The sequence below is a fragment of the Rhineura floridana genome, chromosome 11, assembly GCF_030035675.1.
Source record: "Rhineura floridana isolate rRhiFlo1 chromosome 11, rRhiFlo1.hap2, whole genome shotgun sequence".
Lineage (NCBI taxonomy): Eukaryota > Metazoa > Chordata > Lepidosauria > Squamata > Rhineuridae > Rhineura > Rhineura floridana.
Window position 1 is genome coordinate 59,379,378 of NC_084490.1, and position 15,039 is coordinate 59,394,416.

General features: G+C 40.5%; 1 protein-coding gene across 9 annotated transcripts in view; it reads right to left on the reverse strand.

The window, feature by feature from the left end:
• The window catches only part of REEP1 (receptor accessory protein 1), a 97,167-nt gene extending 87,530 nt beyond the window's left edge, over window positions 1-9,637 (reverse strand). For 5 of the 9 annotated variants that reach the window (XR_009758381.1, XM_061589311.1, XM_061589308.1 and 2 more), the window contains exon 1: window positions 9,374-9,636. Coding sequence is in view for 8 of the 9 variants with exons in the window: in XM_061589311.1 (XP_061445295.1) it covers window positions 9,374-9,405 (32 nt within the window). In the remaining variant the exon portion in view is untranslated. Of the gene's footprint in view, window positions 1-9,373 lie in introns of all 9 variants that reach the window. The other 4 variants (XM_061589305.1, XM_061589310.1, XM_061589307.1 and 1 more) reach the window with 2 other exon arrangements.
• Window positions 9,638-15,039: the final 5,402 nt, after the last annotated feature.

The window sequence follows — 15,039 nt, forward strand, 5'->3', positions numbered from 1 at the left end:
GTATTCTTGAACATAGAGAGATAAGGCAGGCTGGAATATTAACCCAACTGTTGCTGAAATAAGAAGTGGTTTTTCTTTATTTTTGTTTTGTTTTGTTTTCGTGGTTTTAAAAATGGCAATCAAGAAAGTGGCTGAGAATCTGGAAGTAATTATGTTTCAGAAAATAATGGATGAGATTGAGATAATGAAACAAACCCTGCGACAGGGCAGTAAGGAGCTGAAAATTGAACTGAGCAAAATGACGCAGGAGCTTAAAGAAATAGGGGATCCTGTGAGAGAGGAGAATGAGATCAGAGATGAGAAAAGAAAAAATAAAGGGAAGATACAAGCCCTGGAGATTGGAACAAATGTGGAATTGGAAAAAGATCTGGAGTTTATGGATATTAGAAATAAAATCTACTGTTTGGAATTTAACGTTATCTCTGAAGAAATTAATGAAGATATTAGAGATAAAGTTATCAATGGCTTGGATAATCTTGTGGACTGGAATGACGTGATGGAGCTTGATATAGAGAAAATCTATGGAATTAACTGCAGCCATGTGACAATGGAAAAACTCTCAAGAGATGAGCCAGTGCATTTTGTAGAAAAGAAGAACAGAGATATGACTTTACAACAATATTTCAGCAACTTATTCAGAATTGATGGCAAGAAAATATTTGGGATAGAGGAAATTCCCATCAGACTCTTATTATATGACTATGGCTATGACAGCAAGATTATTATGGAATACTGATAATGGAAGATTGGACACTGAAATTACTGGACATAACAGGACTATTGAAGATGGAAGATGGAATTAATAGGGATAATGGAATAATGGCTATTGAAATTATTGGACCTAACAGATTTTGATGAGATGGATTAATCGATATGTTTATTTGGACTATGGTTATGACAATAAGATTATTATTATTATTAACGAGATGGATTAATCGACATGTTTATTTGGAGAAAAATTGATAGATATATTTCTTAAAGAATTGAAACCTCTCTTTGACTTTTTGTGGAAAGAATAAAGTAATGTTTATGAGATTTGATGATTAATTAAGATAACTACTGGAGGAAAGTGATTTTATAATATAATTTAAGAGACAGGATTGTTATATATTGTAGACCTATAACTGATTTGATCTGCGACAAATGGGAAGTCAACATTTTATTTTTTTGTTTAATCATTTTTGTTTTGTTTTGTTTTTTGTCTTTGAATGTTTTATGATTTTGTTTTGTATGTTTTATGAAAATTTGAATAAAAATTATTGTAAAAAAAAAAAGCAAAAGAAAGTCTAGCTAGCCCCACCCTTTCCTCCTTTCACCTTCTCGTCCTTCTATCCATCATTGAGTCTTGTTGCTGCATGCAACTAAATTGACAATCGATGTAGGATTCTGACAAGCTCATATGAAGAATTAGGGAATTCCCAAAAGGAACAAAGGATGGTACTTTCCGCCCCTCTTGGCTGTGGAACTATCAGCTGAAGTCACTGTTTCCAGAAAGATATGAAAACTGGGATCCAAGATCACAGAAAGCCTCAGAAAACCTTTGGTTGAAATGGAAAGAATTTGTATTTTTCAAAATTCTATACCAGGATACTAATGAACATGATGTGTTAGAATTAAGAGTAATATGTATGTGAGATTATCTCCTAGGGCTTGATCTGAGAGGACAGGTTTGATAAAATTATGTGATATTGGAATGTCCCATGTAAGCACAATATTACATGATGGAAACTGCTGGCTATCAACTTCTAATCTAAAAATGCCTCAGGGGACCTAAGGTGTGCCATCCCTCAGTGGCAGATGGGAAGACAAATTCCATTCCTCAATGAAGAGGACAGTCATCACAATAGCCCCATTAGCAATGTGCAGTCCTTACAAAGAGAGAACAAAGAGTTCCAACAAAGCAAAATAAATCACAGTTGTCGTCCAGAAATTAGTTTCTTGTTCATCTGTCAACTAATATGCTTGATGAAGGATACAGCTATATGACGGATAGACCACAAATCCATGTGGGTAAGATTGGACTTTAAAGCATGTGGCACACATTAAACATTAAATCAATATACAAAGAAAGAGGCAGCAGAACTGAACAGGGCTCAGATTGCCCTGCATTTCCGTGCAGCACCTTCATAATATTTGAATGAAACAAAATTACAGTGATAGCCAGACAAAGATACAGTTTTGAAAAGCTACATTCCATCTGGAGAAAGTAGATATCTAGTAGATAATGTAATAAATAGCATAAACAAAAATGATCATGTTGAAGCTAATACAAATCAGTGACATTTTGGGTGGGGGAGGTGGGCACTGTGGTATACTGTATATATTACACAGCCTATGCAGCGCCTTTCAGTATCTTAAAGGAGGCTCCAAAAAAAAAAAGGAGGAGGCTCCCAATAGGAACTTATAATTTTTCCCAGTAGACATACAGCAGGGGTTGCCAGTATGGTGCCTGAGAGTGTCAGTGTGCCCACCAGTACCTCCTCTGGCGCCCACAAAAAGTCTCAGTAAACATCAGCTCAAAATCCACAATGCATAAGCATCTGTTTGCTCTTCTTGCTCAGTTCTTGTCTGCACTGGCTCAGCCTTTCCTACATGGAACACAATCCCTTAAACATGCTCACATTTCATTGAATGCTGGGACAGGACCCCCTCCCTCCCTTCTGTTCTGAGATGAGCAACTCTCTCTCAGTACAGCAGTGCCTGGTATAAGTGCCTTTTTTCTCTGTTGTGGGGTGGGCATGCCTGCACCACTTGGGAACTTGTCACTTTTTCTGCTTTTAGATGTGGCAGCCATTTTGTGTCATGCCACACTTCCGTGGCAGCCATTTTGTGACTGGTGCCCACAGCACTTTCCCAAAATTCCAAATGTGCCCACTGGTGACATAGAGCCTTCCTCCCCAATCTCTTTAAAGCCCTCCAAAGGGTCTGGACATCTTTAGGTAGCTTGAATGTGGCTAGAGCAGCCTTCCCTAACCTGGTGCCCTCCAGACACTGCTGGACTATAACTCCCATCAGCCCCGGTCAACATGGCCAATGGTCAAAACATCTGGAGAACACCACGTTGCGGAAAACTTTGGCTAGATACTCCCAATAACAACTGAGGAGGGCATAAGTTGTCCTTCTTCAGGTGAGGCCTTCATACTTTGGATGATGGGTAGCTGGAGGTCTCACCAACATTACATGCACTATGCCTAATCACCCTGCAAGGATTTTTTTTTTAAGTGTAAAAGGGGAAGGGAAGAGGGACAGGAGATATGGAGCCCAGAACCAGAGACCTGAGACTCATAAAAATATGCCTCCCATCGAATCTGTCTGTTTTTTTTGCCATTGTTGCTCCTAGCTTTAGCATACTAGTTCAGTTTTGTGTCCATCCTGTCTTCTCCACTTCCTACTCTTTCTAATTACCTTGCTTTGGAAGCTGCATGCTGGCTAACTGATTGTACTGAGCAAGGCTGGGGAACCTGTGGTCCTCCAACACATGGGTGTCTATGGGGGGGCAGTGTGCCCGCCTCCAAATGAACCAAGATCCCCAGAGTCCCATCTTTCGTTTAGAAGAACAGAGTATGCTTCTAGCATTTGTAGAACCTGAGATATGAGGCAAAATGTGCAGGCACTATTCTCCTTATTTGTTTTGTGTGAAACTAGCCTGCTCCCACCTTTAGCCAATGAATGAAGTCACGGCAGAGTCATTTAGGAAAGAAGATTTAGCCAATTACACAAACAGAAGATTGGAGTGAATAACCCAATATCTGACTCTTAGCGTGTTTGCTGCTGGTGTTTCCTGATTAAGAAGTGACTGCTGTCCCACAGAAAACAATTCAGATATTGTCTGCCATCTGGTTTCTGGGTCCAATTTAAGGTGCTCACACTAGTGTTTAAAGCCCTAAATGACTTAGGCCCCAAATATCTGAAAGACCACCTCCTTCCCTACAGACCCTCTGGGTATTAAGATCAGCAGAGAGGGTCCTTTTGGTAGATCCTCTGCCCTCAAAGGTGGTGGTGGTAGCCCAGGAGAAGGCATTCTCTGTGGCAGGCCCTAAGTTGTGGAATTTCCCCCCCACAAAGGTGTGTCTGTCACCCTCATTATACAGCTTTCATCACATGCTGATGATACACCTCTTTACCTGGGCCTTTGATGCTTGAGATATATATATTTTAGGACCTGTTCTACTTGTGATTGTAATTTGTTTCAAATTACTTTTAATGTTGTCTTTTATGTTATTGTGACCCACCCTGGGACCTTGTGATGAATGGCAGGTAATTAATAATTATAATAATATCCAAGATTTTAGTTTTGCATCTCCACTTGAAAACAAAAGGTAGCAGCAAAGAGAGGAGCTCATGATATTTCTATCTCAGGCCTAATTTCATACAAAAAAAAGATTTTCTTCTGAGTTTGTAAACATTTTAAAAATGTATTTGTTAACACCAATGCAGACAAAGACCATCATTACTGCAATGGGCAGGGCTGTGATGGAGAGTGTGTGGGTTACACCAGCACTGCGAAGTAGCCAGTGCTATTTTACCCATTTTGCCAAAAGGAGAGGGGAGGTAGCATATGACAACCCTGACATATAATTCAGAGTTGCTAACCTGACCTTTTAGTGGTCTTTTTAGGGAAATCCAATGGGGAGGGGGCAGTGAAGTTGATTGTAGCAGCAGTGCATTTAATTAAGAGCTAGAGGAGGTGAAGGGAGTCAGGGAAAGAACTAAGGGTTTCAGTGGTGAGCATTAAGATGTTGTCTAGATGCCGGGTCCACTGGTAGATGAACAGCAGATCTACCCACTGAGAACTAATAGAGGGGTAGACCTGGAATACAAATTTCTCAGAGGCCAGAATTACCCAGGCTTCAGCACTGCAGAGTTACTAGATCTACCAGAAATGGTAGATTACTTTTCTGAAGCTAGCTCTATATTTTATTTATTTGTTTGGAGTATTTACTTTGCCTTCCTCTAAAAACAACAACTATGGATGCTCTTGCTCCAGATATTGTTAGACAACTACATCGTGGCAATTAAATGGTATATAAATTAATGAATCATTGTCATCATCTCCTACATTGGCTACGCTAGCTGGGGGCTGATGGGAGTTGGAATCCAACAACATCTCTAGTGTATCAGCGATGTTGCCTGACTAGGCATTTGGGATTTTTCTTATAAACCAACATGGTTCTCTTGGCTTTTTGTGTTTCTTCTGTTTAACAATGTTCCTGACTCAGGCTTCAGAGTCACCAAATCTTGGCTAGGAGTCAACTAACACTCTTAACTGTTAGCATTCATTCCTATAACCCCTCCCTTGGAACTTTCCATGTTTCCTTCAAATGGGAACGCTCTGAATTAGCAGGTGTTAATTTCAATGGTCATGTGTCCTGGGTGGGGGAGAGCTTTGGTGAAGACAGGAGGCTAGTTTTGATCAAATGCTTCTCTTTCTGCACATTAAGCCCAAATTCAAATTTGTATGACCCTGGAGAGTATTTTAATATCACATTAACACACAACTTAGCAAGTTCAGAAGGGGAATTTAGAGATGGTCTGTACTGTAAGAAATTGTTTCTCCATGTACAATTTAATGAGGGCCATTCTGTACAACCAAGCAAATATTTGCCCCACTTTGAATTAATTCCTGCAAGTTCTGACATCATGCCATCCTTTTTCTGCTTATGAGCTATGCACAACAAAGAATTATAAATGTACTTATGCTGTTCTCCTACCCCTACCCCCTTCAAATTGTGTGAGGTATGACTTCGCTCATTTTATGGTCTTTCCTTTGATTCCCTTTGTTTCTCAGAATTCCATATCGATCAATATTATTTCAGAGAGCTTCTCGTGATGGGAGGAAACAAACATACATAATAATAGCGGATGTTTTTTTAAAAGTTGAGTTTAAATGTCAAATCAGGGAATATATCCGAAATTGTGCCAAACATATGAAAGAGTGGAACTGAACCTATAAACATGAGATTAGAAATATTATGTAAATTGGACTTCCGGGAAGGGTGACTTCGCTTGTGCCTGCTTTTGAGACGGGCTCCCGCCTCAGAAGAAGCTTATTCAGATATAAATCAGTCAGAACATTTTTTTTTGACTGATTAAATTTCTCCCAGGCAGGGAGAAATGTAGAGATCAACCTCAAAAGCCTGTTTTTGTTGGGAGGACTGGATTTCATTAATTTATGAGAAAAGGTCCAGCCAGCAATGCCGGACGGACTTCCGAACAAGCTCTATCTGAATAATGCGATACGTTTATCTTTTCTTCAAAGAGAAAACGGACTAACAGGCAAGCACCCTTCTTTCTATTATTTTTTTTACTTGGTTTAAATTGTTGCAGCAAAAAGAGATTTGTCAAATGAATCAGCTTTAAAGAACTTCTGGGTGAGCTATAACTCTTCTCTGTTATTCACGAAATTAACAGCTTATCTCTGTTTCTATTGCAAAAAGCTGTCCTGGAAGTGCATTCTAAAGATATAAACAGAAGAGGGATTTCTATTCCGAGGAGAAAAAAATAAAAAATATGAACTTTGGAACATTATATTGTCTGGGACTATTCTCTTTTTGGTCTATTTTATTTTGACGAATCTGCTTCTTCACGACGCCACTAAGTGTTTTGATGCTGGGAACTAAATTTGTTTTGTATTCTTGAACATAGAGAGATAAGGCAGGCTGCTCTGTTTATACTGTGATGTCATCAAGCCTGGAATATTAACCCAATTGTTGCTGAAATAAGAAGTGGTTCTTCTTTATTTTTGTTTTGTTTTGTTTTCGTGGTTTTAAAAATGGCAATCAAGAAAGTGGCTGAGAATCTGGAAGTAATTATGTTTCAGAAAATAATGGATGAGATTGAGATAACGAAACAAACCCTGCGACAGGGCAGTAAGGAGCTGAAAATTGAACTGAGCAAAATGACGCAGGAGCTTAAAGAAATAGGGGATCCTGTGAGAGAGGAGAATGAGATCAGAGATGAGAAAAGAAAAAATAAAGGGAAGATACAAGCCCTGGAGATTGGAACAAATGTGGAATTGGAAAAAGATCTGGAGTTTATGGATATTAGAAATAAAATCTACTGTTTGGAATTTAACGTTATCTCTGAAGAAATTAATGAAGATATTAGAGATAAAGTTATCAATGGCTTGGATAATTTTCTGGACTGGAATGACGTGATGGAGCTTGATATAGAGAAAATCTATGGAATTAACTGCAGCCATGTGACAATGGAAAAACTCTCAAGAGATGAGCCAGTGCATTTTGTAAAAAAGAAGAACAGAGATATGACTTTACAACAATATTTCAGCAACTTATTCAGAATCGATGGCAAGAAAATATTTGGGATAGAGGAAATTCCCATCAGACTCTTATTATATGACTATGGCTATGACAGCAAGATTATTATGGAATACTGATAATGGAACATTGGACACTGAAATTACTGGACTTAACAGGACTATTGAAGGAAGATGGAATTAATAGGGATAATGGAATAATGGCTATTGAAATTATTGGATTTAACAGATTTGATGAGATGGATTAATCGATATGTTTATTTGGACTATGGTTATGACAATAAGATTATTATTATTATTAACGAGATGGATTAATCGACATGTTTATTTGGAGAAAAATTGATAGATATATTTCTTAAAGAATTGAAACCTCTCTTTGACTTTTTGTGGAAAGAATAAAGTAATGTCTATGAGATTTGATGATTAATTAAGATAACTACTGGAGGAAAGTGATTTTATAATATAATTTAAGAGACAGGATTGTTATATATTGTAGACCTATAACTGATCTGCGACAAATGGGAAGTCAACATTTTATTTTTTTGTTTAATCATTTTTGTTTTGTTTTTTTCTTTGAATGTTTTATGATTTTGTTTTGTTTGTTTTATGGAAATTTGAATAAAAATTATTGTAAAAAAAAAAGAAATATTATGTAAATTATGGACTCAGATATACTAACTATGCAAATTATAGGACTATAGAGAGAGAAAACAGCTTCGTAGGAACAAAACCTAAAATGCCATCTCATTTTTTAATAGATCAGCAAAACACCCATATTGTTTGCAAAATACTCATACAATATTGAACGTGGTTTATCCTAATGAAGTACAAGTTCAACCACAGTAAGTGCAGCTGCAGATTGATCAAGATCATATAACCTGCCAACTTTTGCTCCACAACCCTTACAGTGCTTTGTCACATAAGTGTATGATCTGTCATCAAAAGGCTCTTGATTGTCAAAGAAAGGAAGCTAAAACTCAATCCAACCTCCTTCCCGTCTTTCAGTATGTTGGCCAGAGATAAAAGCCAGGTGGGTGAACATAGCTGATCCTAGCACATCTCAGTCACTGCAAACAAAGACAATGGTAGGTCTCCAACAACAAATTGTCTTCAGCATTTTAGAACAGTATGCCCAAGGAAGATTGACATTTGGATTAATTCAATAGCTTTCCCAACCTTGGCAAAACTACATTTCCAAAAAGCAGCATCTATGAGAAAAACCAGCTCCTACTTTTGCTTCACATTGTAAGCAGGCACATGCTGTAGGCCCTTCCTTTCTGACTCCCTCCTTCCCTTTATAGATGTAGAATGGTCGTGGAAATGGGCTCCATTGTTTGCTTCCTGGAGAGAATTTCCAAGGAATTCCTGTACAGCATGCCTGGACTCTCTATTACACGCAAAGATTGCCACCAAAGCAAGTATTGAAGCCCTCCACTTTCCCCCCCAGGCTTTTCTGCAAAGGTATATACAAGCTATGTTCTTTTTGGTTTTGGTTTCAAAGGGGGGAAGACCATGCATTTGTATGTTAATTATGGAAGATGAAAACAGCAATTAACAAAATTAAGACACTTGTCTTCTCCCACCTCTCATGAGATGGCTCCAGACAGCGCCCTCTAGCGAGTCTCACTTAGAAATATTTATTCCCATAACAAAGCGGCAATTTCCCTGCCCTCTAATGCTTGGTTTTTGCCCCTTCCCCGCCCTGTGCCCGGTCTCCTCTACAAAAGGGAATGCTGCAAAAACATGCCGCTTTCAAATGCGTTCGTCCCGACTTCACCCTACCATCTGATGCGGCTAACGTAGAAGAAATCCCTATTCCAATCCAGTACATCTTTCATTTGCAATATAGAAATCCTGTTTAAATTAATGAGACGCTATTTGCAGCTGAGTGTAAGAAAACTACGCATCGGCGGCCGCCTGTTAAGGTCTATATTTAGATGGCTGGTAAGCATGCCCATATATTCTTAGCCGGGGCGCGTTCGGTGGAAAGCTGCGTGTGCACATACTGGCGTACCCAACATGCAACAACGCTTGAATGCTGCAAAGACGGGGATCTTAAAGGGGGAAAGCGCAGAGGGTCACACACAATGTACTCACACCACTAGCCTGGAGATGATCCAGGAGACCATGGCGCTGCGGAGCTCCTGTGACAGCAGCAGCAGGGAGCGGATCAGCTTTCCCCCCGGCTTGAATCTGTCCGTCTGCGGTCGCTAGGATGAGCAGCGGCAGGCGCCCCAGCCATTCGGCATGCCAGCCTCAGCGCGCAGCCTCACTGGGGAGCGGCCGGAAGCAGCCAACGCTGGCCGCACTAGCGGGCTCTTGCGAGCGACGGACGGCGCAGGGTCTGGGCAGGGCTGTCTGATGCTGGTCCCCGCACCTGTGCTTGGTGGGAGATCGCTGGCTGTGTTTTGCCCATTCCTTAACAAACAAACAAAGGCCTGTCGTAAATGTGGCCACTCTTTAGGTTTCAGGCAGCCCCTTCCCTCAAATCTTTTAAAGGTTGAATGGGGATGTGATCAGTGGTGCCACTAGGACAGGACTTTGGGGCAAACGTCCGGGGCCCCACTCAGCAGAATGAGCAGTAAGGTTCCCCAACACAGCAGGGCTGGATTAACATATAGTGAAATAAGTAATACGCATTGCCACCTAAAGGGGAGGGCCTCTGGAAGACGATTTAAGACTATTCAGTCCAGAGCCCCCAAATCATCCACTGCGCCGCTGGACATGAAGGATGCACCCTGAAAAGGTTTTCTAAATAGATCCTCGACAAAGAAGCCTCACCAACCCCGTTGCTTTTAAAGCCCTGTGTGAGACGCTAGGGCTGAGGAAATGAAACGAGCACGTAATATATATAGTAGGTTGAGAAAAGCAGTGAGCTTTCTCGTACGGAAAAGGGGACACTGAAGATAGTGGCCCTGTTCACGTCTTTCTTTGTGAGGTTGTCCAGGCGGTGATGGCTTCAGGTTTTGCTTTTCCTCCCCCACCACCCACGAGTAAACCAATCAGGGAGGGGAGGCTCCCCATCCCCAATTTGTTTTCAATACTTGGATTGAAGCTTAGGGAATGAACAATTTAATAATGATGCGTGTGTCGCTGACTCGCTGAGTGGTGTTTCACTGCTGGGGGCCTGCAGCATCCTAAGAACCCAAAAAGATCGCTGCCGGATCAGGCCAAAGGCCCATCGAAATCAGCATCCTGTTCTCACTGTGGCCAGCCAGTAAATAAATAATTTTTTTAAAATTGTATTTATTTATGGAGATCCCTAGCTTTCATCAGATTCTCAAAGGGATTTGTGCCCCAAATTAAGAACCACTGCTTTGGGGGAAGCCATGACTGTTTAAAGTGGCCTGATGGTGCTTTAAATGTATAGTGCAGATAGGGCCTGAAGTGAGTGGTTCCTACTTCAGAATAGTAAACATGTACAGGATTGTGTCGTTAGGGCTAATAATAATCACCAAGGGTGAACGGGTGAGATCTTTTTACTGGGCATTGATGGCTGAAAGAGCTTATTAGTTTTGAGAGTAGGTAATTGCTTTTAGGAGCTTTTAACTGTTTCTAGAAGTTTTAGTACTGATATGTTTGCTACCTCAGGCTCCTTTGGAGGAAAGGTGGGATATGAATTTAATAAATGAAATAAAATAAATAAAATCTGCATATATTGTTTACCTCTGCTTTGCAAAGCTATGTACCATGCCTAGGCACATGGCATTATTGCACAGAGGTGTATAATTTATCTGTTTACTGTTTTAAAACCATAAACAGACACACACATACACACCCCACCCTGAACTGTCCAGAATGGATGAGCTCCTTTATTTAGTTATTATTTATTATTTAGTTACATTTCTAAACCGCCCTATAGCTAACAGCTCCCAGGGCGGTGTACAGGACCGCGTACAGGACGGTGTCCTTCTGAACACCTCCAAAATTAAATTGCTAGACCTGAATAAAAAATCAAGATCTAGTGGAACAACCATATAAAATAATTGGGGTGGGGGGCTAAAAAGATCCATAAAATGATATGTCACTCAAAAATATGGGATTAACTGATGAGATTAGGGAGAGAGTCAGATTGCAGAAACAGGAGTGAAAGGGAGTAGGAAAAAGCTGAGCGCCAATATAAAACAGTTTTATATGTGGGACCTGGAAGCACTACTGTTTCTAAAAGCTGCACCAAACATCTCTCCCCAAGGCAAAACCAGAACAAAAAGATATAATTTTTATTTATTTATGACATTTATATGCCAGCCCATAACCCTCTCCCGTGTAGCCATCCACTCCATTTGGGAAGGGCCCCTGAAGAAGAGATTCCCAAAATAACCTCAGGCTCCAGGTAGGTATGTACATGCAAAATAAAGCTTACTAGAGGTCACTAATTTACTTTGAGAGATCCTTGGGCTATGGTCACACTAGTTGCTTGAAAAACAGCCAGAATAATTTTTCTGGTTGCGTTTTAAAGCAACACTGCCCTCTGCTGGCTACATCCTTCCCCACTAGTGCCTTCAGACCTTTCAGGACCGCCCAGTAGGGTTGTCAGGTCAGAAGCTGAGATTTTGGGGGTGGTCCCTAGTGATGTCATAGGGATGTGCTTCAGTGATGTCACAGGGTGGGCCCAAGTGATGTCATTAAGCATGCTACATTAAGCATCAACTACAGTTGCTTGGCGCATACAATTCAACGAAAAACATTTATCTGATTGGAAATTAAGATAGAAATTTTAGCTAAAAGATGGAGCCTGGGAAAGGAACATTTAATCTACCTACTTGCTTTCGGCAAGAAGGGTTTAAGTGCCCTCAGGCCAGGCCAGTCACTAGAAGGCAATTGTCGGAAGAAAGGAGCCTAGTGTTGTGGAGACGTTAGGTGGGAACACTCAGGAGTAAAGTTGATGCCCCCAAAGGCTGCAATTCTAAACACACTAAGGGACTAAGCCCCATAGAACTCAACAGGACTTACTTCTGAGTAGATATGGTTTGGATTGTGCTGTTGGTAAAGCTTGACTAGGGATCCTCTGCAAAGACATCCATGTCCAAGCAGGGTTGGCAACCCCCTGCGTGCAATGCCCTGCCCCAATCTTTTAACATGGCTGCTCCAAAATTCTTTACAGATTTGAACCTTCGCTTCAGAAGAGGTCTGAGAAATGAGTAAGAGTAAGAAGATTCTTTACCCTTTCTGTCTGTCCTGTGGGCTGCTATAAACTTACTTCGACAGCCAACCCAAGTCCAGTAAGTAATAATGGACAGAGAGAAAAAACACATGGTTTGGTCTACCTTCACATGCAGCAGCTTGGGAACAACAGCAATTGCAGCCACACTTTCCAGTATGTGAATTATCTTTTACCTCTGTTAGGCAAGAAATAAACCGCCATGCAACCCACAAGGTGCGTCATCAGTGGGTTTAAGGGGGTTGAGCTGAGCGCCTGGAACCACTGCTGTTGCTTCTATGGATGTAAGGGAGTGAGGTTAAAGATAAGTTAAATTCAAATAGAAAAGAAAAACAAAAGACAAGTGATGCTTTCCTAAATCCAGTACCATACCAACCACAACAAGATTCCTATGGGTAAGGCAGACAACTCAGCATCCCACAACCAGTCAGGATTCCTAACTAAAAAACCAAAACTAAAAAAATCCTGACAGTCAGTTAGCCAAGGTCACAGAAATTGCCATGCAGCACAAGCTGACCCAGGGGCTGCAGCTAGTGCAGAAATGCTGTAGCACGATTGCTGACATGAGTGAGATCCTATCAGCACATAATACCTCTGCTCTGAAATCTGCATTGGTTGCTGATTTGCTACCAGGCCAAGTTCAAAGTGTGCTTTCCATGTTATGAGTGCCACATAGTACTTGTTCTGCTCTTGTAAGAAATCAGTCCTGTAAAGTGGCAGCACCTATGCTTTGGAACTCCTTGCCTATTGACATTAGGGAGACACCTCTTTTCAGCACCTGCTAAAAGCAGTTTTCTTGAGGCAAGCCTACCCAGGCATGTAGAAGCTATTGTGTCTTTAAATCTGTTTTTAACCCATTGTTGGTTTTATTAATTTGAATGTTTTTAAATACCTGTCTTTATTTATTGGTTGATTGATTGATTATTTGATTTATATCCCACCCTTCCTCCCAGCAGGAGCCCAGTGCGGGAAACAAAAGCACTAAAAACACTTTAAAACATGATAAAAACAGACGTTAAGATACATTAAAACAAAACATCTTTAAAAACATTTTTTTTAAAGCTTTCAAACATTTTTTTAGGTTAGAAACTAAAAAAAAGGTTTACAAACATATTTAAAAGCAATTCCAACACAGATGCAGCCTGGGATAAGGTCTCAATGTAAAAGATTAATTTCTTATGTTGTGCAGAATGGACCTCCTGATATGGTATCTGCAGGAAGCCCTTACCTGCAGAGCGCAGTGATCAACTGGGTATAGAAGGAATAAGACGGTCTTTCAGATATCCTGGTCCCAAGTTTTATAGGGCTTTGTACACCAAAACTAGACCTTGAACTTGGCCTGGTAGCAAAAGGGCAGCCAGTGCAATTCTTTCAGCAGCGGAGAGGCATGTTGGCGATACCCTGCCCCAGTGAGCAGTCTTGCCGCCGAATTTTGCACCAGCTGCAGCTTCTGGACCAACCTCAAAGGCAGCCCTACATAGAGCGCATTACAGTAATCTTTAACTGTTTTTGCCAATAATTCTATTGTTTTAATTCTTTCTGTAAACCAGTTTGAAATTTTTTACAATAAATGTTGTAAATAAAATACATAAATAAATTTTGGAGTTCACTGTAGCCCTTGAGTCTCTTCCCACTTTAAGGAACAAAGGAATCTGCCTTATACTGACTCTAGAACTTTTCTAGAAGTTGAATTTTGGACCTTTGCATGCAAAGCATATGACCTACCAATGAGCTACAACCCTTCCCCTGTTTAAAGAAGTATATTTTAAATTATTCTTTTCAATTCACTCTTGAATGCACATCATACCTAGGGCAGATCCACACCATGCATTCAAAGCACATTCAACAAAAATTTGAAGTACATGAATCCCACCACAGAATCCTGTGAACTGTAGTTTGTTAAGGGTGGTGAGAACTATAACTGTGAGGGGGAAACTACACTTCCCAGGATTCTTTAGGGGAAGTCATGCACTTTAAATGCAAGTTGGATGTGACTTAAATGTTTTGTGTGAAACTTTGCCTGCATGTAAATTGTTTTAACTAATTTTTCAAAATGGAAATGAGCTATAAAGTGTACTGGGTAACCATGGGCTACTCAACATGTCTCAGCCTATCTGCCCCTTAGGATGAAAATAACGGAGAACCATGACCACCCCAATGAAGAAGGGCACACTTAACATGTAGAAGAAAAAATAATCTATAACCATAGCGCAAAATCATTCTATACTGATAGAAGTGTATAAAATTATGCATGGCATTGAGAAAGTGGATAGAGAAAAGTTCTTCTCCCTCTCTCATAATACTAGAACTCGTGGACATTCAAAGAAGCTGAATGTTGGAAGATTCAGGACAGACAAAAGGAAGTACTTCTTTACTCAGCGCATAGTTGAACTATGGAATTTGCTCCCACAAGATGCAGTAATGGCCACCAGCTTGGATGGCTTTAAAAGAAGATTAGACAAATTCATGGAGGACAGGGCTATCAATGGCTACTAGCTGTGATGGCTGTGCTCTGCCACCCTAGTCAGAGGCAGCATGCTTCTGAAAACCAGTTGCTGGAAGCCTCAGGAGGGGAGAGTGTTCTTGCACTCGGGTCCTGCTT